The sequence below is a fragment of a genome, unplaced genomic scaffold (assembly GCF_019419815.1).
Source record: "Pyrus x bretschneideri cultivar Hongxiangsu unplaced genomic scaffold, Pyrus_bretschneideri_v1 Contig73, whole genome shotgun sequence".
In the NCBI taxonomy this organism is placed as follows: domain Eukaryota; kingdom Viridiplantae; phylum Streptophyta; class Magnoliopsida; order Rosales; family Rosaceae; genus Pyrus; species Pyrus x bretschneideri.
In genome coordinates this window covers 1,219,203-1,245,213 of record NW_025999813.1, presented here as the reverse complement: position 1 = coordinate 1,245,213, position 26,011 = coordinate 1,219,203, and the positions used below count along the sequence as shown (strand labels likewise).

General features: G+C 36.9%; 3 protein-coding genes across 7 annotated transcripts; all 3 read right to left on the bottom strand.

The window, feature by feature from the left end:
* Positions 1–655: 655 nt before the first annotated feature.
* Positions 656–2,143, bottom strand: LOC103965634 (protein LIGHT-DEPENDENT SHORT HYPOCOTYLS 4). Of its 3 annotated transcripts, XR_007254665.1 has the most exons (3): positions 1,213–2,143; positions 973–1,027; positions 656–881 (listed from the first exon to the last, which is right to left on the bottom strand). XR_007254665.1 is itself a non-coding variant. In XM_048574554.1 (2 exons), the coding sequence occupies exon 1, from the start codon at positions 1,813–1,815 to the stop codon at positions 1,216–1,218; it is 600 nt and encodes a 199-aa protein (XP_048430511.1). In that variant the 5' UTR covers positions 1,816–2,142; the 3' UTR covers positions 656–881; positions 1,213–1,215. The 3 variants fall into 3 exon arrangements, 2 of the variants coding, with proteins under 2 accessions (XP_048430511.1, XP_048430510.1); XM_048574554.1 differs by lacking the exon at positions 973–1,027 and having other exon boundaries at positions 1,213–2,142; XM_048574553.1 differs by having other exon boundaries at positions 656–1,027; positions 1,213–2,141.
* An 8,364-nt stretch (positions 2,144–10,507) lies between these two features.
* Positions 10,508–17,012, bottom strand: LOC103965635 (putative E3 ubiquitin-protein ligase XBAT35). Of its 2 annotated transcripts, XM_048574551.1 has the most exons (10): positions 16,811–17,012; positions 16,523–16,637; positions 15,819–15,899; positions 15,592–15,680; positions 15,355–15,446; positions 15,041–15,122; positions 12,224–12,326; positions 12,019–12,093; positions 11,656–11,741; positions 10,508–11,360 (listed from the first exon to the last, which is right to left on the bottom strand). In XM_048574551.1, the coding sequence occupies exons 1-10, from the start codon at positions 16,910–16,912 to the stop codon at positions 10,668–10,670; spliced, it is 1,518 nt and encodes a 505-aa protein (XP_048430508.1). In that variant the 5' UTR covers positions 16,913–17,012; the 3' UTR covers positions 10,508–10,667. The 2 variants fall into 2 exon arrangements, with proteins under 2 accessions (XP_048430508.1, XP_048430509.1); XM_048574552.1 differs by lacking the exon at positions 12,019–12,093.
* Positions 17,013–19,093: 2,081 nt separating this feature from the next.
* Positions 19,094–25,786, bottom strand: LOC103955813 (PH, RCC1 and FYVE domains-containing protein 1-like). Of its 2 annotated transcripts, none has more exons than XM_048574627.1 (10): positions 25,504–25,786; positions 25,026–25,410; positions 24,460–24,546; positions 24,247–24,336; positions 24,022–24,108; positions 23,832–23,936; positions 20,903–22,954; positions 20,634–20,780; positions 19,996–20,441; positions 19,094–19,414 (listed from the first exon to the last, which is right to left on the bottom strand). In XM_048574627.1, exons 2-10 carry the CDS (start codon positions 25,071–25,073, stop codon positions 19,243–19,245), a joined length of 3,234 nt encoding a protein of 1,077 aa, XP_048430584.1. In that variant the 5' UTR covers positions 25,074–25,410; positions 25,504–25,786; the 3' UTR covers positions 19,094–19,242. The 2 variants fall into 2 exon arrangements, with proteins under 2 accessions (XP_048430584.1, XP_048430585.1); XM_048574628.1 differs by having other exon boundaries at positions 25,026–25,378.
* Between the last annotated feature and the right edge of the window lie 225 nt (positions 25,787–26,011).

The window sequence follows — 26,011 nt, the reverse complement described above, 5'->3', positions numbered from 1 at the left end:
GTCAGTCTATTTGAGTTACAAGCCCTAACCCCTTCGTCTGACTTGAATGGTATATTGAATATTTTAAATGAAAGCTAGCTAGCTTGATATTGTTTATGACTTGAATATACACACACACTATTTAACGATTATAAGACTTCACTTGTTTAATGTATTTCTCCGCTTTCGGTAACAAATGAAGCACAAAGAGTGATATGACACATTTGACAAATGAAGGACACCTCATATTGGCAAAGACCCATCTCCCCACATGCATATATACATACACACACACACACACACACACACACACACACACACACACATAGCGAATGAATATAATACATTCATAAAGGTTTAATTGCAGAAACTCCATCATCTACCGATTGCATATTTACATTAGTGATTGAAAGGTTTTGTTCTCTGTTCACTCAACTTCCACTTCCACGGTGACGATCGAAAAGCTCACAATCCAATCCAATGGAGGAAACAAAAGAAGAAATTTGACCTTTATATGTCGATACCAAAAATAAACAAGTACAGACTGTATACACATCGTGCTAGACAAATCTGACACAGGATCGATCCCCTGAAAAGTTATATCTACCAAACTGTTCAATGATTTGCCAACACGCATTTAAAGAATATGAAAATTTTCAAAAGGAGACATAGAACATGATCTGCAAATCTATTACTTCTCACCAATTGACCTTTTAATAGTACATAGCCATGACATGTTTTATGCTAAGTCATACTGCTAATAATATTCATTACTAGAACTAGTACTTATAATATTCATTACTCCCAGCCCAACTGCTAATTTGCTTATACTACAACATTGCACCTGCTGTCTGCTTATCAATCCAATTGTTCAATATCTGACAGTCCAATTAAGCATGCTTCTGAAGAAAAAAAATAAAAATAAAAATAAGTCCGATAGATATATAAACTTACAAATACAAAAGATGACGACAAAAAGTCCTGTGATACCACATGACTAGAGACGGCACGAAGAAGTATATATCCAGTTGTAGATAAGTTGTTCCGTCTGATGAGAGAAAGACAATAACAATTAATCTTTCTATAGAGTGAGAATAACGTGCCGCCCTAAGAAGACTCATTAACATAGCTAGGGCAAAGAAAATTATATGTATGATAGAGATAATTAATTAATTAATCAAATGAAGATTTTGATACTAGACCAAAAAACCAAACAGCTTTTTAATTACTGACTTATTAGCTTGCACTAGGAGGAGCCGGAGGCGGTATTGCTTGAACTGGAAGAATAGTACTAGTACTACTACTACTACTCTGTGGTGGGCGCTTCCGCTTCTTCTTTTCGTAGCTAATTCCTCTGGCTTTGGCCTGAGAATCTCGAACCTCACGCAGGTAAAGCCTCACAGCACGAGCCCCAAAAGGATTTGCCTCAGGCTTCCCGCCGTGCTCTTCAAAGGCGGCTCTGAGGCGGCCAATGAGGGCATCGAGGCTTCCCCAAGCTTGCCGCAGAGGGCAGGGGCACGGCGCAGGAGGGTTAGGGTTCCCGAAGAAGGGACACATCTGGATGTGCACCTTGGTCTTCCCAAACTGGTCTAGGTACTTGAGGAATTCAAGCACGTGGGCCCCACTGCACTGCGAGAGGGACAACGGTGGCCTGTGGTTGCGGAGGTACTGCCCGAAGGTGTTCCAGTCTCGCCGCTTTTGGTTCTCGTAGCGGCTTAGAGTGGAGCTCGGTGACAATGAGGAGGAGGAGGATGAGTTGGTGGTGATGGTGGTGTTGATGTTGATGCTTGAAGTATTTGATGAGTTGGAAGGGTCAAATTCTTGAAGTGAATCCATGGATGGCCGATTAGAAGAACTCAAAGAACAATTGAGCTGGGTTTCCAATTATATGGTTGAGGAATGAGGATGGGGATTTTATAAGGATAGATCAAGTGAGAAAAGTGGAGTAGGGTTAACTAGCTATATATAAACTTTTGTTTTTATTTTCTACAGTATATACTACTCTTCCGAGGTTTCTTTTAGAATCCTTGTTTGATCAAATACTAGAAACCCTTTGAAAGAGGTTATGGTATGAGGTGGCTTTTGTTTATTACTTTGTTTCATGGGAACATTTTATGATCTGCCAGATTTATATATATATATATATATATATATATATATATTTTTTTTTTTTTCCCCGAAAAACGGGGGAGCAACTCAGTTCAGGCCAACAAATTGAGAGAGGGAGATAAGAGTGTGTGTGTGGTAAATGGGTAATAAGTGCGAATGAAGTCTCTCCTCAAATAGTAGGGTTTCTGTAGAAATGGAAAGAGGTTGACAGTGAGAGAGAGAGAGAGAGAGAGAGAGAGAGAGAGAGAGATGGGATGGATACATGATAAAGGCCATGGGGTCAAAAAATATGAGGGAATAACATGATTTGTTTCTTTACCTTTTGTATTGATTGACAACACCTTTTCTTCAATTACCACTTTGCCCTACATTCATTTTTTTGGGTTGAGATGACCATCTTCTCCTGATTTGGTATTCCTCCGTTTATAATTAAATGAGAGTTCTTAAATTCGAATATAATAAGTATAGTGAATTTGATATTAAATTATTATTAAGCTTAATTGGAGCAATGATCTCTGAATTTTACCTTTAGTTTATTTGAGTCCTTGAATTATGTGTTGTACCATTAGTCATTTTCACTAGCGTCGTCTACTTTTCCGTTAAATTTAGGAGTATATTAGGAACTTCATCCCAGATCACTAAAAATGAATTTAAAAATGAGAAATGAGAGAAAAAACCTTTGAAATCGCATTGTCTAATATTTACAAATTGCTAAAATCAAACCATTTCATTTGTATTTTTATAGTTCAAATTTCATTTTGTTTTAAGTTTAGATATTAATTTATAAATTTTCATTTGTTTCAAAATTGAAGCCTAAAATTTAAACAATGGAGCTGTAAAGTCAATTTGCCTTAGGAGTCTCGACTAATTACTTAGATAGGAATTCTCTCAAGTCCGATTGATTCTTTATCTTAAGTCTTAACTGGTGAAGAGTCTTTGATTCTCTCGCCAAAAGATATTACTTCATCAGCTTTCTCGGTGAAGGAAAGTGTTACTTTGAGGTTACTTTTAGGGTGTGGCACACAAATAGCCGAACCATTATTGAACTTCACAGAAATTGGCATAACCTTGTCTTTAGGTTATAGAACCCAAGACTGAGAGTGTTTCTTTCTCGGCCGAAGTCTCTCAATTCAGGAGTCAACAATGCATTTCACAACATTTATCACATTCAAGACATTTGTCTGACTAAACTCGATAGCGAATTGCCACACTCGCATCAGCATTCAACCCACCAAAAAATGTATTTAGCTCATTGTTACTTAACTTTTGCGTCACATAGGCTGTGTAATTTTTGGAGTCAATAGTTATATACCAACATTGCATGCTTGCAGCTTAGGGATAACTTTTTTTTTAAATATTTTTTTAATCAAGCTTAGGGATTATATTTAGCAGTCAATGACTTAACTCTATCAAATATATAACGGCTTTCCTGGAATTGCCATGTTTATGCGGTTAATTTTCTTCTTAGTTTCTGATGATAAGTCATGTCATCTGTCATGTCAGGATCCATTAATTTGAATGAGAAAATGGCAATGTAGGAACCAGACGACCATAGACAGTCAAGCACGTACAAGTCATTCTCAAATTGAAAAGAGCTGCCACTTACGGTCATTGGATTCAATTAATCACAGAGGATGAAGGTGATACTTTTCGTTGGACTTGAATTTTCTCTCTTCCTCTTTCCATTTCCTCTTCTCACATTCTGTTATTTTATCTTTATCTTGCTATAAAAAATTAATATAAAATGTTGACGTGGCTTAACCGTGACTGTTCAAATAGAAGGGGAGGGATGGGGAGGGAAAAAAAGAAGGGAGAGAATCCTACTCCCTTTTCATTACAATAATTAGAAAAGTGGTCTCTAAATTCTAGTTTGGAGCTCTGATATTTGAATTAAAAATTTGTGAGTATTTGTTTCTGAATTTGTTATAATTTAGAGTAATGATTCTTTTGGATAACTTCATTAGAACAATTCGGTCCATTTTTTGCTCATTTAAACCCTTTATTTTAGATGAAATTTCTAACAATGTTACACAAAATGAACATTGCTTCATATTGTGATAAGTTTAGAGAATACTCATTGACTTTTAGTTTAAAGGACTAATGTCTAAGGACCATTTCTAATGCAAGATTATACTCTTAAACCCACATTATGTATTCAAGTCTAAAAAGGATGGTGGATTTGAAAATTTCAGATTTTTTTTTTATTCTCCATATGCAAAGAGACTCTCTTAAAAATAAAATCAAATCATTTGAACCAAAATAAAAAATCTTAAAAATCATTCTGAGTTTTGATTCAAGTCTTTACAATGGAAGAGAAAACATTATATTGAAAACTCAAATTTGAGTTTAACAGTGCGTAACGATATCCTGTGCATTAACATTTCTTAACCTTAGGAAGGAATTTCTAAATGACACATTTCAAGTAATTAGTTTTTACAGTATTCTCACATGCCTTTATAATCCTCATGTAAATGCATTTCTAATCTCTTCTATTTAACATTTTGTAATCCATCACTTCATCACTTTATCTAAGTTCCTTGGAATTTGGAAGTTCTTCATCCAAAAATACGAAAAATGATTAATATCCCAAAGGTGAAGTGAATTAAAAGAGTGGAGGCATCAACTACATTCTTATTCTCTTTTATTATAGTTCCCTCTATCATTTACAGTCTAACAGTAACAAGTGAGGGTAGAGAATTAATTTGATTACACGCCAATTAATTAAACATGTAATCGTGATTATATTCCAGTTCGTACAAACATGATTGAATATGTTTCTTCTTTAATGAAAGGGGTTAAAACTTCAATCTTACTGCAAAGATTGATCAAAATCTCACGATCCGGCGGGGGCAGCGGGCAGAGGGCATAATATATATGTTAGCTTACCCGCATTTTCCCTGTTTCCTTTTCTCTTTCATTAAAAAAATATAGGATAAATTACATTTTGAAACCTCAAGTATGTATGTAATTACAATTTGTATTTAACATGTTTAAAGCATTTCAATCTCATACATTTGCCTAATATTTCATTTCAATGTCACACATCTGTTAAGTTTTTTGTCAATATGGCAATTGAATGATGACGTGGCAAATATAGGACCTGCATTTTTGCTGATATGAATGTCAAGTTTGATTCGCATGGACAAGAAACTAATAATAAATTATTATTATTATTTATGGTGGTGTTCAACGCTGTAATCTTCACATCAGCGCTTGGTGAGTTCCTCATGTTTCAAAAAATTGCAGTGTACAATTCCTTGATGTGCAGCAGAGCCATCTCTGAAATTTTGAGGGCCCTGTGAGGAATTATAAAAGAGCTCTTCTTAAGACAGTCTTGCAAAAAAGATTGAACAATGCATTGATGCTAAAACTGAAACAAACTTTAAAAATCATACTAATTATCAATTTCCAAATATCATTTAATATAAAGAAAGTTACAAACAAAAAAACTATAATTATTAAATAATTAACAATCAATTCAATCTTAAGAAAGCAAATGAACAAAAGTTTTGATTTTCAGTAACAAAAAGTTTAGGGGGAGATAAATGAACAAAAGCTTCAAAAAGTCGAGCATTGAAGTTTCACTTAGAGATGGTTCTTTGTGCATTTTTTGCTACAAAATCATCAATTAAACCTTCATAATCAATTTTGTCTAAAAAGCTACTTTCAATAGATATCAAAGCAAGCCCATCTAACCTTTCTTGCAACATGATTGATCCCAATTATGAGTTCAATAACTTTAACTTTGAGAAACTCCCTTTTGCAAATGTAACAATAACATAACTGCAATGCTTGCAGTAAAAAAACAACACATCCTCTTCAAGTAGTTCAATACATCAATGGATGTCTTCATTTCTTTCGATAAACGCTCTCATAAAAGCTTCAACTTTACAAATAATGCATCCCCATCAACATAAAAGAACTCACCTTTCTTGATAAAGATAAAGTTTTGAAGATGATCACAACAATCTTTCATTTTATTATTGTCCATCGAATTCAACCTTTCCAAAGTGAACAAAAACTCAAATATATCATCATATGCTTTATATTCATCAAAACTTCTATGAATCAATAGCTTGATATTATATAGTGTAATGAACTCTAAGAGATTCCTCCGCTAATTGGGATGACTCATCATCATACTCATCAAAGTGGCTTTTTGTACGAACTTCACACTTTTTTGGAGACACGAGATCAATTTTCATCAGTTTTGATGTATAATAATATTCTATTTTAGATAGCAAAAATTGTTTGGGGGCCCTTAAATTTTGGGGCCTTGTGCGATTAAACGCTTCACTCTCCCTAAAGCCGCCTTTGATGTGTGGTGCCACCATGACGTCCCCGTTGTAGTGAAAAAGCTAAGCCAATACCAAGAACCTTGATTCATGAAACTTCAGCGAATCAAAGGAGAGGCACTGGAATATGAACGACAAGAGCTTTGCCCACTCGTCAACAAGTATAATCACGAAGGCGAGCTTGGAAACTGTATAGCAAAGCTTCTTGGAGACAAAGTGTAAGGACTTTTGTTAGGGAAGGGATGAAAACTAAAACATGTTGCTTGAGAATAAAGTGTGCTCCTTGAAAGAGGATAGAGGCTTGGGTGTCAAACGAATTGATCATTTTAATAATGCTTGTTTAGCTAAGTTAGGTTGGAAAGTTCTTACTAACGAGAATAACTGTTGGGTTTAAATTATCAAAAGAAAATACATCAGAAAGGAGAATTTTATGGAGTGTAAGATGAAGCAAAATCACTCTTTAGCCTGGAAAGACATTCTCCAAGGGGATGAGGTGGATTGTGGGTAATGGTATGATATCTTGTTTTGGACCCATCATTGGGTTCTTCCTTATCCTCTAATCCATTGAATCCTAGAAAACCAAAGGACGGGGATCAGCTGGGACCTCAAAGTGTGAATTTATTAATAATAATTGTTGGGATATGGATAAACTCAATAGATTGGTTGATCGTGATGTTGCAGGAAAATTGCATTATCTCTATTCCCTTGAGAGATACTGATGATATGTTTTATGTGTGGGGTGATTCAAATAATGGTATGTTTTCTATTATGGGTGCAACTTAGATCCAAAATCAAAACCTCCATAATGGTAACAAACTAAGTTGCTTAAGAAAATATGGAAACTACTTATCCCTCCAAAGGTGAAGATGTTTTCTTGGCTCCTCGTTTAGGAAAGTCTTCAAACTAGGAAATGTCTAAGTAAATTCGTTATAAATGCTGACAAAGTTTGCCCTTTATGTGGCAAAGATGAAGAGGATCAAAATAACCTTTTTCTTAAGTGCCACTTTGCAAAAATAGTTTGGAATTTGTCTCCTATTAATCTGTCGAGAAATAACAGATATTAGTTTGATAATATGGCGGATTGGATGGAAAGTTTGAGTTATTCAGATAAAGAGGATCTTAGTGAGTTGAGCAAAGCAATTCTCAATTGTTGACAAATATGGAATGAAAGAAATAATAAGGTGTTTAGGGGCATCATTCTATCCGTACTTGTTGCCTTGTCATTGTAGCTAGTGTGGGTTCTTTGTTCTTCAAGTGTAATTGGAAACCAAAATGCAAGGTTGTCACTTCTTTTGAGCAGGTCATTCAATGACACCCCTTGATCAGGATGTTATAAAGTTAAACTTTGATGGTTCTATTACTTCGAAGAAAGCTGTTACTGCCTTTGTGTTAAGGAATTATGAGGGTCGGGTTATTAGTCCTGGTGCATTTAATATTGACAAAATAACTATTTCTGGTGGAGGGGGATTCAAAGTTAATCATCAGTGCTGTTCAAGGAAGATGGGATGTCCCTTGGAACCTAATATCTATTTTTGAGGATAGTCGTTGGATGACCTCAAAGTTCAATTGCATAGAATGAAACCATGTTTTAAGAGAAGAAAATTTTGTGGCGGCTGTTGTAGCTCATTTAGGTTTAACTTTTGACATTCCGCATTTCTAGGATCATTGTCTCCCTTATGTTGTATTTAATGTCCTCAATTTTGATTGCTTGGGCTTTGGTTGTAGTAGAGGTTTCCCCCCTTAATGAAATTCTTTTTCTTGATAAAAAAATTATATATGATTGAGGTTAAGGGAAAGAATCTCAATTATTTAAGATTACAATCCCATAATTAATTATTAATTAAATTCAAGTCACAAAACCTTCATCTAATTAGTGCAACACAAGCTAAGTGATATATTAACCTAGAGGTATTTGTTGGTTTGCTCTCCGAACTTGTATAAAGTTGTCAGTTGTCTCCTTGAACTTTAATTTTAGCCAATTACCCCCTGAACTTTTATAATTAGCCAATTCCTCCCCCAAACTTTAAATTTAACTGATTACCCTCCTGAAATTTTATAAATAGCCAATTTCCCCCTAGCGTTATAATTTTTAAAAAATTTCATCCAACTTATATCCATCCAATTTTCCATTCTTTTTATCCCCATACATTTGTCATGTGGTGTCCACATGATCAAAATAGATGGAAAGTGGATGAAAAAAAAATGTAAAATCTAGCGTCAGGGGGGGAATTGGCTATTTATAAAAGTTCGAAGGGGTAATTGGCTAAAATTAAAGTTCAAGTAGGAAATTGCTAATTATAAAAGTTCATGGGGGTAATCGGCTAAAATTAAAATTCATAGGAAAAATTGACAGATCTATACAAGTTTAGGGGTCAAATTGACAAATATGCCTTAACCCTAATGATCTTGACCAATGAACAAAAAGGGAAGAAAAACATAATGGTACTATTATAATATTTTTCGAAGGTAAAAAAATAGTAGATTCTTTAGCTAAACTGATCCATGAGATTAGCATAACTTCTCACTTTGGTCTCTAATAATGAAAATTGATAAAAGTGATCCTAATTTTGTCAGCAGTAAATCATTTTGGTCATTCAGTGAAAAATATGTCAATATTCTCATTTAATTAAAAAGGTTGATTTGACAAAATATTCTTAAAAATATGATCACGTAGTCATTTACGTAACAATATAAGAAGTATATTCACAAAATGTCCAACTGAGAAACCAACTCACAAACGTAACTGAATATGCTGTAACAAAGATACCATGTCAAATATATATATGCAAATCAGGACCCAAAAAGAGAGGAATATATGTGATCATCCAATAGGTTTTGAGGTTGACAACCATGAGTGAGGCCGGCCAATGGCCAACAATTAACTAGGTAGATTCTTAAATATATTATTATTAGTAAGGGGAGATGAAGGTTCAAAATTATTACAATAATTTAGGAGAGGAAGAGTTTTTTAAGATGTTTTTATTCATGTGTGTGCCTCATGGGTTCCTCTTCAATTACTATGTGGCCAATTTGAGAAATTTCATATTTATGATCAGAACAATTCATATTATAAATCCCTCTGTAAAAATTATCTGCATAAAAAATCAATTAAAGATGAGATCGCTTAGTCATCAAACCGTATAAAAATGGACGGATTTATAGAAGAATTACGAACTTATCTATTTGCTACAATTAATTGACCAAACAACCTTAGTTTTAATTGATTTTTTGTACATATGATCTTTACATAATGATTTATTATATGAACGGTTTCCATTATAAGCACGAAATTCTGTGAATCGGGAAGTAAGTGAATTTAGGAGGATCTCCTCAATCTTGAGAAGCCAAGTCTTTTACGAACTTTTATGACACGATTACACCGTTACCACAATATCATATGTCAATCATAAATATTTATCTTTACAACGTATCATTAATAATAATAAAATGTTATGATAACAATGTATTCGTGTAATGGAGGTACTCTCCATAACTGGATGTCCATATCGAACTATCTTTTCGGCCATTCTCAAATAGAGAACTCTAGAAAAGGAGTGGCAATCAAGGAAAAGTAGCTATTAGCCTTCAACCAAATACTATGTGGCTGACAATCCAAATATTCTTAACATAAATCAAAACATGAGACAGCGATCACAGCATGGTACCCTAAATTTTGTTTCGAATGCTTGGAGTCGTGGCAAGTTGGCTCAGCATAATTTGAAACCGGTCCACCATTTTTTCGTTTCTGAATCTCATATCAAACTTTTGCTTCTATTTCTGTGTTTCTGACCTTTTTTCTTTTCGAATATTAATGCCGGAGCATCCAAACCAACGGACCCGAATTGTAAAGGATGGGTTAGGGCGGGTTTGACCTTCCAACCCACCCAAGTTGCAACCCTAATACACAGAGAAGTGAAAAGAGTTCCTCCTCTCAAATCACAAAGTACATTAAAAGAGTTTGCAAACTGTAACTGGAGAGTAAAATCTCATTAACACCCAATTAGAAATGAATAAAATTTGAGCAGCCAGCCCCAACATTTTATGGAAAAATGAACTTTATTTACATATACAACTTATAATCAATCATGAAAAAAAATTAACACAGGCTGTCGTCTCGGCGGGACTTAAGAAAACATGGTGAAAGGTAATTAATATGTGGCAACATTTACAAAAACCTCAAGTCACATACAACTTCATCCAAGTACATACTATGATACAAACAAAACAATATTCTTCAAGCTGTTTGTAGTAACAATGTCGAACTTCAATATATTATGGATCACTTCACACAGTGTAAAGCCTTATAACTTGGTCTATCTTGGCTCGACAGACGGGGCAACCCCATTTCTTACCTGTAATCTCCTTCAAACAGGACATGCATCCAGCCATATGTCCACATGGGATGCAAGCTCCTTCAACTGGAGCATCCAAACAAATCACGCATGAACCGCTTTCACCTTTCTTCTCATCAATTTTAGCAGGTGTGCTTTCAAGGCTTGGGGATGGGATATCAATAGGACTGAAATCAATTGATGGATAGTGAATAGGAGCTGCATCTAGACTATCATCTGCAACCGGTGGGGCTGATGGGATTATATCTGAAGTAGGAGCTGTTTGGACGGAAGAGGTATCCTGGATTTCCACCTGCTGAGATGACTCTCCGACTTCGTTACTCTGAGTCCCTGACCACTCGCTGCTACTTACTTTTGAAGCAGCAGCTGCAGTTGGTGCACCACCACCATTGTAACTGTCAGTTCTCGTGGAGGCTCCGGCCCAACCATTATCACTACTGGATGAACTTGCTTCATAGGTAGGGTGTGGATTAGGATGGGATGGTCTCTCCTGCAAAGCAGACTGCATGGAGGCACTAATAGCCATGGTCAACTCTAAATCTTCTGCAGCTGGTGGTGCAGTTGCTGGAGCAGCTGGTGGTGCAGTTGCTGGGGGTTGGCTGTTACCCAAAAACGCAGGACGATCCTGAAAAATTTCACAAATATAATATATGATAGCCTCCCAATCACCACGCAAAAGATAAATGCTTGCTAACTATAAAAGGTACATATTGTCCATTCCCTTTTTTCACTTTTTCATTTCTAGGGGTGGATTTCACATGGAAAAGAAAACGGTCCATATAAATGGATTCAAACATAGCATTTCAAGAAATAATGAGACAAGAAATTGCAAAACACTTCACGTTAAACAATACAACAAGAAAAAGGATGGGAGTTAAAAACGTCATGTATATGGCAGAGAAGGATAAGATGAAATGTACCTGTGGAATTCCTTTGCATGCATTGCAAAACAACTGAAGTTGTTGCTTGTCATTCTCAACTGCAGCTGCAAGTTTGATGCGTGTTTCTGCAAAAGAAGGAATGCATAGTTTGGATGGGATTCTTTGCTGAGCTTAAATGGGATACTAACAAGAGAAACCTAACTCATGGACACGCACAACAATTAAACATCATTTTCTTCCTAGCTAGACGGTAAACCTAATATAGGTTGGAGGGTGGAGGATGGCATCAGTATATTACTGCAACACTTGATGTGGAAGATATCCAAAATCTTCTGCCAAAGTGCTTCTCAATCACTTCTATGATTTATATTGATTGGAAGTAATTAACAACAACGTACTTACGCCTAAGTTTTTGACGCCTACAACTAGCCTCTCGGGCGATGTACATGCTTCTTCTCCGTATCTTGCCTCTTGGGCCTATGCATGGACATAGAATTCAATTAAAAAGGGGCTAGGAAGTTAATGTGACATCAATCCCAGATTTATAGCCTAAAGAAATAAGGGTTAAAATTACTCAAACTGAATTATTTTGGAATAAAGGAATTACTTGTGAAGTTATCATGAATCACAACTGATGGATCAGACTGGTGTAACTTTGGTTCTTCCAGATTGACTTTCCACAATGCAATAACTGTTCGCGGTTTGGCGTCCTGCTTATTAAAAAGTTCAATATAAGCACACTAGAAAAATGATAGATGCATCAGTCAACTTACAGCCAAAATTATGCAAAACACAAGTGTGGCCTAGATATATCAATCCAGAGTAGATAAAGATATAGACATACATGATGCTGGACAGCTAATTCTATCAAAATGTTTGACAATAGGAAGTGAGCTCACAGCATCAATCAAGATAGCATGTACTTGTAAGAACACTAACAATAATGCAGAAGGCCTGAAAATTAAGCTACAAATCACCACATAGCATGAGTCAACTCCGCCTTCTGCACAGTACAAATCAAATATAAAGGAACCACAGCTATGCTAAGTTGCAAACTGAAGAAGCTAGAACAGAAGGCCAGAATAGAAGGCCTCTAGTGACAATTTATAGACCCATATTATTTGAATATGGTCAAAAATATAAGGTAGTGGGCAAATTGTCGCCACCAGTCATGTAGCAGCAACTGTGGCTGCTAAATGTTAAATGAAACATCGGACATTTCTCCGGAAGAGCCAAAGATGGTAGAACTACATAGCACCAAGGGGAAGCAACAACAACGTCAGGAAGCACCTTGGTAACTGAGATGGGAAATGTATTCACCCAAAAGAGACTAAATTTCACAGAAAATAAAGAGTCTTGCTGTCTCCTGGGGAACAGACCTGAATCTCTACTTTGAGAGAGGCTACAAAATAGTTCTCTACCGTGCTAAACTTGAAAGCTTCTCTCCGCAAAGAATCACAGTAGAGATCTGAGAGTAAGAGTTAATAGTGGGATTTTACTTCAGGAATTTAAGTAAATAATGTACTTGGAGGAGGAGGAAAAGCGTTTTTTTTTGGGGGCGGGGGGGGAGAGGGGGGAGGGAGGGGGAAGAGGCAGTGCCTCGAGAAAGACCATAAACATAAAAAAGAGGAACTCAAGCAGAGGCTGAAAGGTCCTTTCTGAAATAGGACTTCACTTCTAAGGGGCGATCGGCCTCATCATGTAGCGTTCTTTCCATCTTACTTTGAAGCTGGGCCCTAAGAGCAACTCCAGCATGGGAGCCCTTCCCCCAGGCTATTTACTATTCAATCCACCTAGTGAACAGTAACTACCCTTAATGAACAGTAACTGCCTTTTGCATCTCCACCGTTGCACTTGAATAGCCAAGGCAATAGGCAATAAAATAATAGTATTTTTTTATTTATAAAATAATAGTATTTTTTCCACAAAACTTGTCTTAACCGTTGCATCTCCACCGTTGATTTCATTTGCTGCTGCTGCCTTTGTCTCTGCTGAAGCGGGTCGACGGAACCCTTTTGTCCTCCCCCACCAGCTTCCTCCGCCAAGCATGCATCAAATCTCACCCCAATTCCTCCCACCCTCTGCAGTGCCAAGCTCTGGAGCTCTGCTTCAGTGTGGCTCTGGAGTGGTTGCCCACTGCCCAAAACATGAGTCCCGGCATGGAGCCCCCCATCTCTAATGCTCTCATGGCCGCCTTGAAGCGAGCTCAGGCTCACCAGTGCCGCGGCTGCCTCGAACAGCAGCAGCAACCTCCGTGGCCCTCAAAAAGCGTGGAGACGTCGTCCTGACATCAGCCCACATCAGATTGCCTTTGGGCGCTCGGGCCGGCACGAATCGACGGGCTTGGCGCTCGAGCCTGCTCGGGCTCCCTTGCCAGCCAACGCTGGACTTCCTCCCTCGGGCAATCCAGCCCTGTTCCAGAGCCCGTCCTTCAAGCAGGAGCTCCCACTGGGGCTGCTCTAAGGAGTAGGGCTGTTCCGTAAACAGATCCAAGCAATCTCAAGATGTCTATTTCGCTCAGGGTGGGGCGATTAACTAGTGATAAAAAATGACTTGTACCAGTTTGTTTTCTCTGAGAGTGTATATCAGTACTTAACATCTTGTCTTTATTATATTATCTTTAATGTTTCAGTCACTATTTTCCTGACTAGGAGTTTTACCCAACTTATAATGACTAGGGTTCAACTTTAATACTTTGTTCATGTTTAGTCATTAAAAGAAATATTGGCTCACCATTTTCTGTTGAGCTATTTGATGGAAAGGAAAATTCTACCATTGGCAATTAAGGGTAAAGGACATCCTAATTCAACAAGGTTTGTTGAGGCAATCCCAAGCGGAAGTACCTTCGTTAGGAGTTATGAAAAAAGAAATAATAAATGAACTTATTTTATTTGAATTTGTAATTTGGACAGAGTACTCTGAGTGCATAACATTTCAAATGAGTTAGAAGAAAATCCCGAAGCACTGTAAACCAATGTCTTATATATCTCCATTCATAAAAAAATAAAAAATAAAAAAAAAAAAAAAGGCCTGAACTTGGCTATTGAATTGATGCCTTTTATCATCTACATGGCAAAAAAGAATGGAAGGTTCAAGAACGCGTACAATAAAAGCTAAAAACAACATTACTATTGATAGCTAGTTAGCAAACTATACAAATGCAGAGACTTTAGCCATCAGATTAACTCATGCAAGGCATTGTACATGGTTTTTTAATTATTAGATGATTTATTTTTTAAAAAAAAAACAAAGAAAAGAAAAGAAAATAATACTGCGAATGTTATCATCTGGAAGCAACCACTCGATGTAGCCTAAATTAAAGTAACTTGAATGCAATGTATGAGTAGAGGCACAATATAGAAACATTTATAATCATACATAACACTTAATCTACCTAAGAATATAAGGTTATACATAGAAATACCTGCACGTTAGGGTAAATCGCAAGCTCCAACTTGAAAGGCTTGGTGGGTTTCCGGGAACTACATGGCAAAACAACAACCCAACTGCAAAGTATGCAAAGGTAGGCACACATGCCAAATGAATTTTCAGACAATTACTCGATCAAAGTTAAAAAGAAAAAAAATTAAACAAGTGACATATAAATTCTTCAAAACAGTTCAAATCAATCAGTCTACATTGCTTAGATAACTTGCCGTGGAGATCATGATTGAAGACAAAATGCAAACAACTATACAGGAATATGTCAAGATGACACCACTTTAACAAAATACTCACACTTTTCTTGAAACCAACTGCGGAGCAAGTACTCCAAGAAATCCAGGACCATAAAACTCCCGCAACCAACCAGAGAATAAGCAAATATGCCTCTACAAACATTGGGAAATGTGTAAAAAGACAAAACCAAGAGAGAAAAAGTGAAGAACTATCAAAAGAAGAAAATGAAATATATTGTAACATCGGAAAGTAAGAGATATACATAGATTGGCATTGCATGCTAAAGTTTGAATTTACCTCAATTGCACGGACAACATTCATGTACCCTTTCGCCCTAGCAACGTCAAGAGGACTTTGACAGTCATCGTTCATGATTAAAGCATTTGCTGAAAATTTTGAACAAATTATATTATAACGAAACAAAGAAAGCAGGAAAAAGAATGTGTTTGTTATTGTAAAATTGTAAGCCTTATACTCCACTTTAAATAAGACATTTAAACAGATTTAAAGATAGAGTTGCACACCTCCATGCGAAAGAAGTAAATTAACGACGTCTTCTAGGCCTCTTTTAGCTGCATGATGTAGAGGAGTCCCAGCATGACGACCTACACCACATTGAGAAAAAGGACAAAAAATGAAAAATAAATTGTTAATGCAAGCCAAAGGTCAAGGTGCATGCATTTATAATAGCATTTTTTAAGAAGACTGCATTACAAGGCGAGTTTAATATAAACACAGTAAAACACAACAAATTCTGGGGATGAGAATGAGATCAGAAAGAATTCAAAGAACAGTTGAAGCATATCTAATCTTAGTGTTCCATTTTCTGCAAGGGAAAACATGTCAGTACAACAGTGGTACTTAAGATCTATGGTAGTGATATTTCCATCATGACTGCAGTACGCATGTGGATCCAACTCGAATTTCACATAACTGTGCAAACCTTGGAGGAAGAATTTGGACTAAAACCGTACATTTCAGGTAAAAAGGAGTGGCTACCAACTATAGCCAGGTTACTCTTTTAATACTTTCCGGGTCCTTGGTGACAACTCTACCTTGCCAATTGGTACATTTCTTCGAAATCTATGAACCCAAAATACCAATTTTCTTTCGTATCTTAATTATTCATTCTTACTTTCTTTTCACTATCCAAGTACATAAACAGTAACATAAGAGCAATTCAACTGAGAAGTTATCAAATTGTAATGAATTATGATAGGAAAGGTACCAGGGCGATAGGCGTTAACGTTTGCACCAAGTTCAATCAAGCTTTTTGCAACATTATAGAGCCCAGGATTTATACAGGCCACGATCAAAGGGGTTTTCCCCTCTCTATCAATCCACTGACAACCAAAATCACCATAAATAATCAATAATTCATCAACCATTACCCAAAAATCCAAAACTTTCAACAATTATCTCTACCAATTGACAAAACAAAACAAATTATCACTACCAATGATCACAATTTTGATACAGCTTAAACACTAATCGAAAATTAATCTCCTTTAACTACCTCAAGGCCTGCACCATCACTGCAGAGGGCTTTAATCCCATCGATGTTTCCATAGCTGACTTGCAGATAGAGCAGTTCGTCTTTCGATTGCTGCTGCCCCATTGAAATCCCGGGAAGAACTGCAATTACCCTTCGTGGGTTTTGAAGCAAACCTTGAAGACCTAGGGTTTTAAATTCAGGAGGAAAATATAAGAAAATTCCGGGAAAATCACGAGTGTTTCCCAGGAAAATGGATGGGAAGTGATGTGCTTTGTAAGAAACTCGTTCAAATTGGAATTTGATATTGCAAGTGGATGTCGAAATTGATTGAATTCCTTATCAACGAAGATATAATATACATTAGCTAGAGATTTTATTTTAGAGGAAATTGGAGGGATGATTTCTCAATTTTAATGTAATTGCTATAATAGTCTTTCAATTAAAAATTCATGACTAATGTTAAGTTATGGTTTTTTCGTTCAACTCCGTCAAAACGAATCGTGTTGAAAGAATTATTGCTACAATTGGGTTAATCTTGAGGACTAGTGCTACAATTGGGTTAAAATTAAGGACAATTGCTCCAAATGGATTAATGTTGAGAGATCATTTCTCTAATTTGGTTAAAGTTGAGGGATCACTTCTACAATTTTTTCATTTAGTTTCCCATATTTGTCCCTTGATTATGACCTCACGTGTGTGACATGTGATTCATTTTGATAGAAGTTTTGACAGAGTTGACGAAAATGACCATTTTTACAATTTTTCATTTAGTTTCCTATATTTGCCTCTTGATTATGACCTCACGTGTGTAGCATTTGACTCATTTTAACAAAAGTTTTAATGGAGTTGACGAAATGGACTATAATTACACGTTTTGATATGTTAAGGTATCAATGGTCAAGAACTTTTAGTTGAGGGAACATTACTTCAATTGGATTAAAGTTGAGGAATCATTGCAACAATTTTCTTTTTATTTTATTATATTTTTTTTACAAGAAAAATTGGCTAAGAAGATTTTCAAGATCATTTTGACCCAAAAACACTAGATGAAGGAAACTTTTCCAAAAATGCTACTCTTATCACATATTTAAATCGAAATATGTTATTTTTATCTTCTTTATAATAGAGATGAGACTCACGTGTATTGTGGGTCTTACCACTATTATATTACAGAAGTGATACAAATATGTAGTAGGTATAGTAGCATAATGAATAAATTATCGTGTTAAAATAAGATGTAATTATTATACCGTGGGAATCAAACTCGCTCTAAAATACATTGATATGATTATTTTTTATCATTATAGTAAAATGTTATTTGATAAGTAAGGTTGGATTATTCTTTCAACTAATATAATAAGGATAATGCTAGGAAGACAAAACTTTTAAAAACAAATGGCGTAGAAGTTGATGATTATATTTTTATTTGGTGACATGTTATTTGGTTTGCAAATTTGGTTTAAGAATTTAATCTCCCTAACATCTATATAATAAAAGTGAAATAAGAGTCTGCCAATCATTTTCTAGAGCTTGAACTTTGAACACATATTTTCAATAATAATTGGCTATTACTGATCAAGACAGGAAATGAATTAGATAAAATGGAATCAAAATGCGTGTCGTGAATCTTCAGAAATAAGAACATGTAATCTAATAAATTAATGATAAAGAAAATAATATTTGTAACTGGTAACAGGCAAGTTCGTAGTTGTTCCCGTCCCTGTCAAGAAAGATGCCAACCGTACGAACACGAATTAACAAGTTCAACACTCAACTACTAACATCATTGTTTGTTAGCCCAATACATTATCAAGATGAAGGTGCTAGCTATCTGGACACAATAATTGATTGGTTTGTCGAATAAATATTTATATTATCAAACTGTAGATTCGGATTATGCATTAAAACAATAATCAACATGTTGGTTCAAAAAGTTATTTAAGATTTTTTTTCTGAAAAGTCATATCTCTAATTTAATCTCCGAGTAAAAGAATTTCATTTCTAAACTCAACTCATAAATTACATTTATCAATATACATTATTTAATAATATCAACTACTATGCGCAGATGTGGGTTAATCTAGTCGGTCAAGGTTGTGTGGGTGTGCCTGTCCCCTTCATCAAGGTTGTGTGCGTGTGCCTTCCCCGAGAAAATTAGAATACCGCGTTGTGAAAAACAGAAAAACAAACCACAATGGATGAAAATAATGATATTGAAGCTCTTCTTTTTAATTGAGGAGTAGAAATCCTCTCAATAATTCCCCTAAAAAAAAAAAAAAAAAAGAAAAAAAAAAGGAAAAGAAAGAAGAACAAGGATGCCGCTCTATTTTGTTCTGTCCTTAACAAAGATAAGTTTACACCTAACTGATTCATACACTGCCATTCTATAGCAGATCCTTTGATCCTACTAACCAAATTTCTAAACCATAATTTTAAGAGACTAAGTTATAAAACTAAGTCGGGGAAGCTGCGGCTGCCTCGCTGTTTTCCTCGGGCGGAATCGGACTGCTGGGTGGTGGTGCACTCGGAGCAGGACTTGCATTCGGCTGACTATATCTCCTAAGCAGCCTATCTTTGTTGTTTTTCCACCATGCTTCTGCCTGTTCCGAATTAAACTTCCGTTTGCTGCAGAAAATATTGGAGACCGGTGTGAGAAAATTAAAAGAGAACAGCATTGAAATGATCCAAGACTTGGTTGTGCGTACGCTTATCCTCAACAAATTTAGCTTATGGAAATAAATGGAACAGAAACAACTAATTTAAAACAAGTTTTGTTACAATCAGTATGCGTACAAGTGTAGCTCGTAAACTTGATATACATTGTTGATCAGTTTGCAAACAACTTAAACATTTGAGATCCATTAGTTGTAACATGGCACCATAGCTTGTTAGACAGCCATCGAACCCGTAAGTTTAAGCTGTTAGACAAAGAGTCAACATTATATATCGAGCTAACACTTTGACTCACGGGTTGCACGTGGACAGGCAGAGAAATGAAGACACAAATAAAAACATAGGTGCAGTCCCAGTCTGCACCTTGAAAATGAAGAAAGCAGTGAGGAATGTGGATTGAAATATTTTTACTCAGGACCTTGTGCAACAAGAGCTCTGATACCATGTTAGACCACCATTGAACCCGCTCAAGGGTCCAGTGGCCGTCCAACACAAACATATAATTACTGAATGTTGCAAGATAAAATATTTACCTGAATTTAACACGCTTAAAAACCCGAATACCATTTTTTAGTTGAAGGAGAGTTACATAAACGCCCGGTTCAAATTGTTCGATGACTTCCTTTTGTCCTGTCCGTGATATTGATGATTCTGGTGACCTTGAGCGGTTTTGAGGTGCAGCATCCGCAAAGTCTTCTGATCTGTTGTCTACCGTCCGCAACGTTGATGATTCAGGTGACCTCGAGTGGTTTTCTGAGCTGTTTTGCGGTTCAGCCTCTGCAGAGTCTTCTGCTTTGTTGTCTTCCATTCTAGAAGACTCAACAACCAAGGAAGTTCTATCGGTTGCATAGTGCTGGTCAAGCTCTGAGCTTGGCCTTCCAATATTCATGTTCATAAAATCCTCAGCTTGCGTACGCAATGCTTTGAAAGTATCACTGTCAGAAATCTCAGGAGGTATCTTGTCTTCCCATTCCCTCATCTGCAAGGTAAAGAAAGAACGGAAAGCACACAGAACATCAGCATATTTCACCAATAACTGAATCAACGAGGGCAGGGCCACAAAAAAAGTCGTTGATTTTCTTTTCCACCCCATTATTATTCTGTCAATGGAGATGTCATGCCACACAGAACGCCTATAAAGAGTGACATTGCAATATTAAGTTTTATAAACCTGTTCCGTGATGGACTTGACGAGTTCTTTGGCAGCTCTGCACTTCAAGTATCGGTCATCGGCTAATGAGCCAGCTTCTTTCGCATGTTTACGTAGTTTCTTTATCTCTACCTCTTGAGCATCACACTTATGCTTCAGAATTTTAACCTGAAGTAAAGAGAGGAAAGTTTACCCAAGGAAAGGCGTCTTGATTTTGACATTTCTATACCACAAGACAATATAATGAGGCAACCAAAAATGTTAATTTTCGAAAGGTGTTAAATTAGTACCTGGTTTTGCAACTTTGATACTTCTTGAGTCAGAGTGTCATTTGTCCTCTTAAGACTGTCAATAACACTCCTAGAGAATATAGGAGTTGTAGACCGGGGAGGACTAGGTCTCCTTGAATATGGTGAATTAGATCTTGAATTGGGCTGAGATGGCGTTGTCATGACAGGCTTCAAAGCGTTTTGCAGTGCACTCAACGAACTTGGAAATGCAATATCTTTAAGTTGTAAAAGGGATGGAACTTGGGAAGACCTGACTATAGAAGGGGATTCGGATCTAACACCACCAGGCTTCATGGACTTGACCTCAAGGTATATAACGGGTTCTATAGAGGGAGAGAGAAGAATCCTTGAAGATTTCGCCTCTACTCTACTTAGTAAATCCCTGCTATCCATTGAGCGTGTGACCCTAGACCTCCTACTAACACTGGAAGCATTACCAGCTTCAGCAGCTTTAAGTTTCGCATAACAAGCATCACATACACGATGAGGTTTTCCAGGAGTCGGGGCCAAAGCTGCCCTCAGTGCTTTTTTGGAACTACAAGCATGGCAATGGACTAGTCCACAGTTATAACAGTTATGCCTCTTTCTAGTAAAACCAAATGTCTGTCGACAACCTGAGCAAATTGATTGATCAGCTCCAGAGACCCACTTATGCATGCATATACTAGCTGTGAAGTTTGAGCCACACGATATGCTTTTCACATGCCTATCTTTCAGGGCTTCAACCAAAGTTGGAGTTTTCCGGTCTTCTGTGTCCCCGTGTCCCAGTCTTCCATTAGCACCTTTTCCCCAAGTGAACACTTCACTTCTTGATGTCAGGACAGCAACATGATATGACCCACAAGATATTTCTTCGACAAACTCACCAACCAATCGATCCTGTACTAAACAAGGTACTTTCCCAACAGAACTTGGATTGCCTAGCTGGCCATATGCAGTTCCGCCCATGGTAAACACATGACCTGATGTGGTGAGGGCAATAGTCATAGTGTGTCCACATGCTAGCTGGTGGAAATTATAGTCGATAAGTGAAGAGACACAGGTGGGAAGCAGATAAGTTTCCTTGATTTCGTGACCCAAACGATGTTTGTCACCATCGCCCCAGGTGAACAACTTACGAGATGAAGCATTTGTACCAGACTGGCCCATAACTTCTACAATAGCTGCAGTATGCCAAACTCCGCATGCTACTTTTATAGTCTTTAGTCCATTCAACGACTGTACCTCCCTTGGATACGGAACACTCTCTCGATCTCCATGGCCCAAAACACCGAACGCTCCATCTCCAAATGTAAATAGCTTTCCATTCGAAGTTGCTAAAGCTGAATGCCATGTGCCACATGCAACAGATAGAACCTGAAGTCCTTCTAAAGGACCAGTAACCCTTTTAGGTATCCAGTGGCTAACATCAGTTCCAAGACCAAGAAGTCCAGCATTATGTGTACCATCACCCCACGTAAACAAATCACCTGATGTAGATACAGCACATGTGTGGTACTCACCACATGCAACAAATTCAATGTTATTAATTGCGAGGAACTCAACAAGGCGAGGACGACTAAAATCTCTATCAATCCCATGACCGAGTCTTCCACCCGATTCCTCTCCCCAGGTGAAAACCTCCCCTTGCCTTGTTACAAGAGCAACATGTCGCACACCACAAGCTATCTGCTGAACATCGAGAACAACATTCGACTCCAAGGGCTTTGGAATCAGCACATCGATTTTTTTAGAGATTGAATTCGCACACCCATCAGGTCCATTTCCATCAGACCAGATCTCTCCCCACACATAAACATCTCCTAGTGATTCTATATCATCATGTCCAGACCCTCCACTTGAACAGCTATGAGTGCTTGAAACACTAATTCGAAAACCATCTCCTGCACTTGATCGTTGTTGCATATTTGCACGTTCTGAACCCACATCTGAGCCTGTCAAATTCACTGATTCACGAGAATCAACGGATACCCTACCACTGGCAATGCTTGACGTGAACTCTAAGGTCGCACCAAATGGACGGCTGTGAACAGATTCAGCAGAGTCTTGCAACTGAAGGGAAAGCAAACAACTACGTTGAATCTTCTCAAAACATATTAATGCAGAACAATTATGAGTGGATCAAGACAATCGCGTTACATATACTTTGTGAATTTTAGTGCTGGCGGTTTCTCATAATGCATGAATTGTACGAAGGAAACCACCAAATATGTTAATGCACTGATAATTTTCTAACTTGCATATAATTGTATGTTTACAAAGTTCTCATTACAGATTTCATGGAATTTGAATTATTCTTTTATTTACATAACTGAAATTCAGGTAGCTCTGTATGTCAAATCTTATCTGCAAGAAAAATTAATCTTCCTGAAAACGGTGAGGGCCATCTTTCATCTGCAATTGCTAGACATCCCATACTATTCTACCTCCTGTATAGTTTTTCCCCCGTTTTTTAAAAGGCTTGAGAGGCACAAATCTGCATCTGTCATCTCAGAGTTCTAATGATTTGCTACAATTTATTGTATCAGTAAATTGTTCATATAACTTTTACTAGAGCACGGAACTTTATTACATATTGCGTAACAGTTCTTTTTTTAGTTCATGCTGATGAATATTGAACGTTCATTAGAACATCACCAAGATTACTGCTAATTATATATTTTAGTAAACAGAAGAATAAATGGCAGCCAATTGAATATATAAATATTAGGATTGTCAGGCAATTTCGGAGCAGATATTTTCTCAACCATCTCCAGGTAACTTCACAAGAAATATTCAGCCCTTTTCGAAGGCAAAACTCGTATAAACTAACCTATTACAATCACAACATAATTAACCATTCGAACGATAAGAAAGAACTAGGAAACCATAAAAAAAAAGTACAAGCATAAGCAGTTACGAATGCATTTTTTTTAAATTGGAAACTTACATCAGAAATATCACTCTGACTACGTCTACTACGCTCTTTTCCTGAAGTAATTAGCGCCTTAAGGCCAGCAAACCATATCTCTGCCTCAGCTTTGTCCTTGCAAATCTATAAAGAGGATTGCCGAGTTTAAACTTTTCTGCTAAACTGGCTGTAACAGAAAAACTTGAAACTAACACTTGATTTTACTTACCAGATCAAGTGTTCGTTCACCGTTCTTATATAGAAGTGAAAATGACAAGTAATCCTTTTCTGGGCGCAAATACCTTCTAAACACAGCCTATAAAGAAGCAGTAGAAGTATTTATTCCATCAAGTAGGACACAAAAGTGGTTCATAATTATATACTGAAACGCACAATTACTGAGTTGAAACACAAAAATATTGATTAGTTCTTGGTAGTGGAGTATTAAACTCACTGTTCTCTGTCCGGGGATAATTCGAGAGACAGAAGCTAATTTCAGAGTACGTTCTTCTCCATGTGAATACCAGATTAGTGTAGTTTCATCCTGTTAAAGATACGAAAAATGAAGCCATTCAAGCAGTTAAGATATCTAGTAATGATTGTGGAGATGCACAGCAGGAAGAAGATGTACGATTAAAAACATCCTAATGTAAGGGAAACTACTCACAGTAGAAATTCTGAATGGACAAAGTTTTGGCTTTCCTTTCCGGCTATACTTGATTAACTGGGAACCTTTTTTTAATGCAATGAGTGCCTTCATGAGAGAGAGATGAATATTAGGTGAAAAGTATTGCCAAATCACACAGAGATCAAAATCTTGAATATATCTGTTTAACCATATCAAAGTGAGTGAGTGAAAGGGTGCAGTCTGCAGAAAGGGCAACATTTTCACCCCTAGGAAGTTGCAAACTGAACTTTTACACAGATATTGGATTTTTATTAATTCCCTTCGCGAATCAAAAAGCAAATTGTTCGAGTAATGCAGGTAACTTTGATATACATATGCGTTGATCTACGTAAGACGATTATAAGTTATAACTGTATCGTCATAAAATAACAGCCAGACCAAGATTTCATTAAATTACCGTCTTTTCAGAAAGAAAACTCAACAGGGAAAAGCACAAAATGTATGCAAACCCGAAAGTGTATGAGGTCTCATTGTTTTCTAGGCAAACAAAAACAAATACCAAATAATCTAAAGGTAAAAAAAGAGGGCAGTGATGGGAAACTGACTTGTTCAGTATCACGCTCATAATTCCCATAGCTAGCAGGATCTGCCATTCCATCTGAAACTTTCGTAAGGAATTAAACACCGAAGAAGAAGCAAGCTCAACCGACAACTGCATCGGTGACTTCCCTTCATCAGTCTTCATAGAGGAATATGCTTTCTTCCACTTTGGCCTCTCATCAAATTCCTAGTGCCCTTCTAAACAAGAACCATATACATTCCCAAAACAAAAAACTTGGGAACCTCAATCGGGTCACTAACTTGTTGGAAATCAATAGCTTCTTCAGTTACAAATTGGCCCTCGTGAAAAATTCTCGAGGAAGTCGATCGAACAGCCTCAGATATTCACCGTAAAATTCTGCATAAGATGTGAATATTGAGTTTCTGAGCCTGAAAACGACACAGATCAATCAGAGAGAGAGAGAGAGAGAAAGAGGAAAGAGAGGGAGGAGTGGGAAATGAGAGGGCAGTAAGCGATCTCACATGTTTAGGGAAGTTTGCAGCTCAAAAGAAAAGAGGGCGAGATATTGGCGCGCCTCTTTCTCTTCATCCACGTCCCACCAACGAGTTAAACTACTTTTCAAAAATATTAATTAAAAATTATTACTCCCAATCTGCTTCTGCCACGTGGTTTGATTTGAGAAGTGAAGGAAAAACAGTTGCAGATGGAAGAAGACTACAACAAATTTGGCGATGATACTTCTGCAAAACAAATTGAACAGACTGTTGAAGGTGCACGGCTATCTTCGGTCGCATTCCCTTGCCTGTAAGATGTGAGTGTCAAGGAGAATGACTTCTAGTTCTCGTCAAACTTGTACTTCAGTTTTGAGTTATCAAGTTGAGAACATTACGTACTTACTTGGCTGAGATTGGGAGTCCTAACAACGTGCAACTATATTCAGATAGCCTTATCATGTTTTGACAAGAGTTCATAATGGAATAGGACTATATCGAACCCTAATCAATATAGAATATCCAAGTATCAGTTGAT

What these genes read in the sequence shown, in the direction of transcription:
- LOC103965634 (XM_048574554.1), bottom strand. Translation starts at nt 1,815, where the DNA reads ATGGATTCACTTCAAGAATTTGACCCTTCCAACTCATCAAATACTTCA.
- LOC103955813 (XM_048574627.1), bottom strand. Translation starts at nt 25,073, where the DNA reads ATGGCAGATCCTGCTAGCTATGGGAATTATGAGCGTGATACTGAACAA. An exon ending in GTGAACGAACACTTGATCTG is followed by an intron (nt 23,937 to 24,021) that starts GTAAGTAAAATC and finishes TCCTCTTTATAG; the next exon opens with ATTTGCAAGGACAAAGCTGA. An exon ending in TCAAGTCCATCACGGAACAG is followed by an intron (nt 20,442 to 20,633) that starts GTTTATAAAACT and finishes TTTACCTTGCAG; the next exon opens with ATGAGGGAATGGGAAGACAA.
- LOC103965635 (XM_048574551.1), bottom strand. Translation starts at nt 16,912, where the DNA reads ATGGGGCAGCAGCAATCGAAAGACGAACTGCTCTATCTGCAAGTCAGC. An exon ending in TAGGCGTCAAAAACTTAGGC is followed by an intron (nt 11,742 to 12,018) that starts GTAAGTACGTTG and finishes CTTCTTTTGCAG; the next exon opens with AAACACGCATCAAACTTGCA. An exon ending in CATGCAAAGGAATTCCACAG is followed by an intron (nt 11,361 to 11,655) that starts GTACATTTCATC and finishes GAAATTTTTCAG; the next exon opens with GATCGTCCTGCGTTTTTGGG.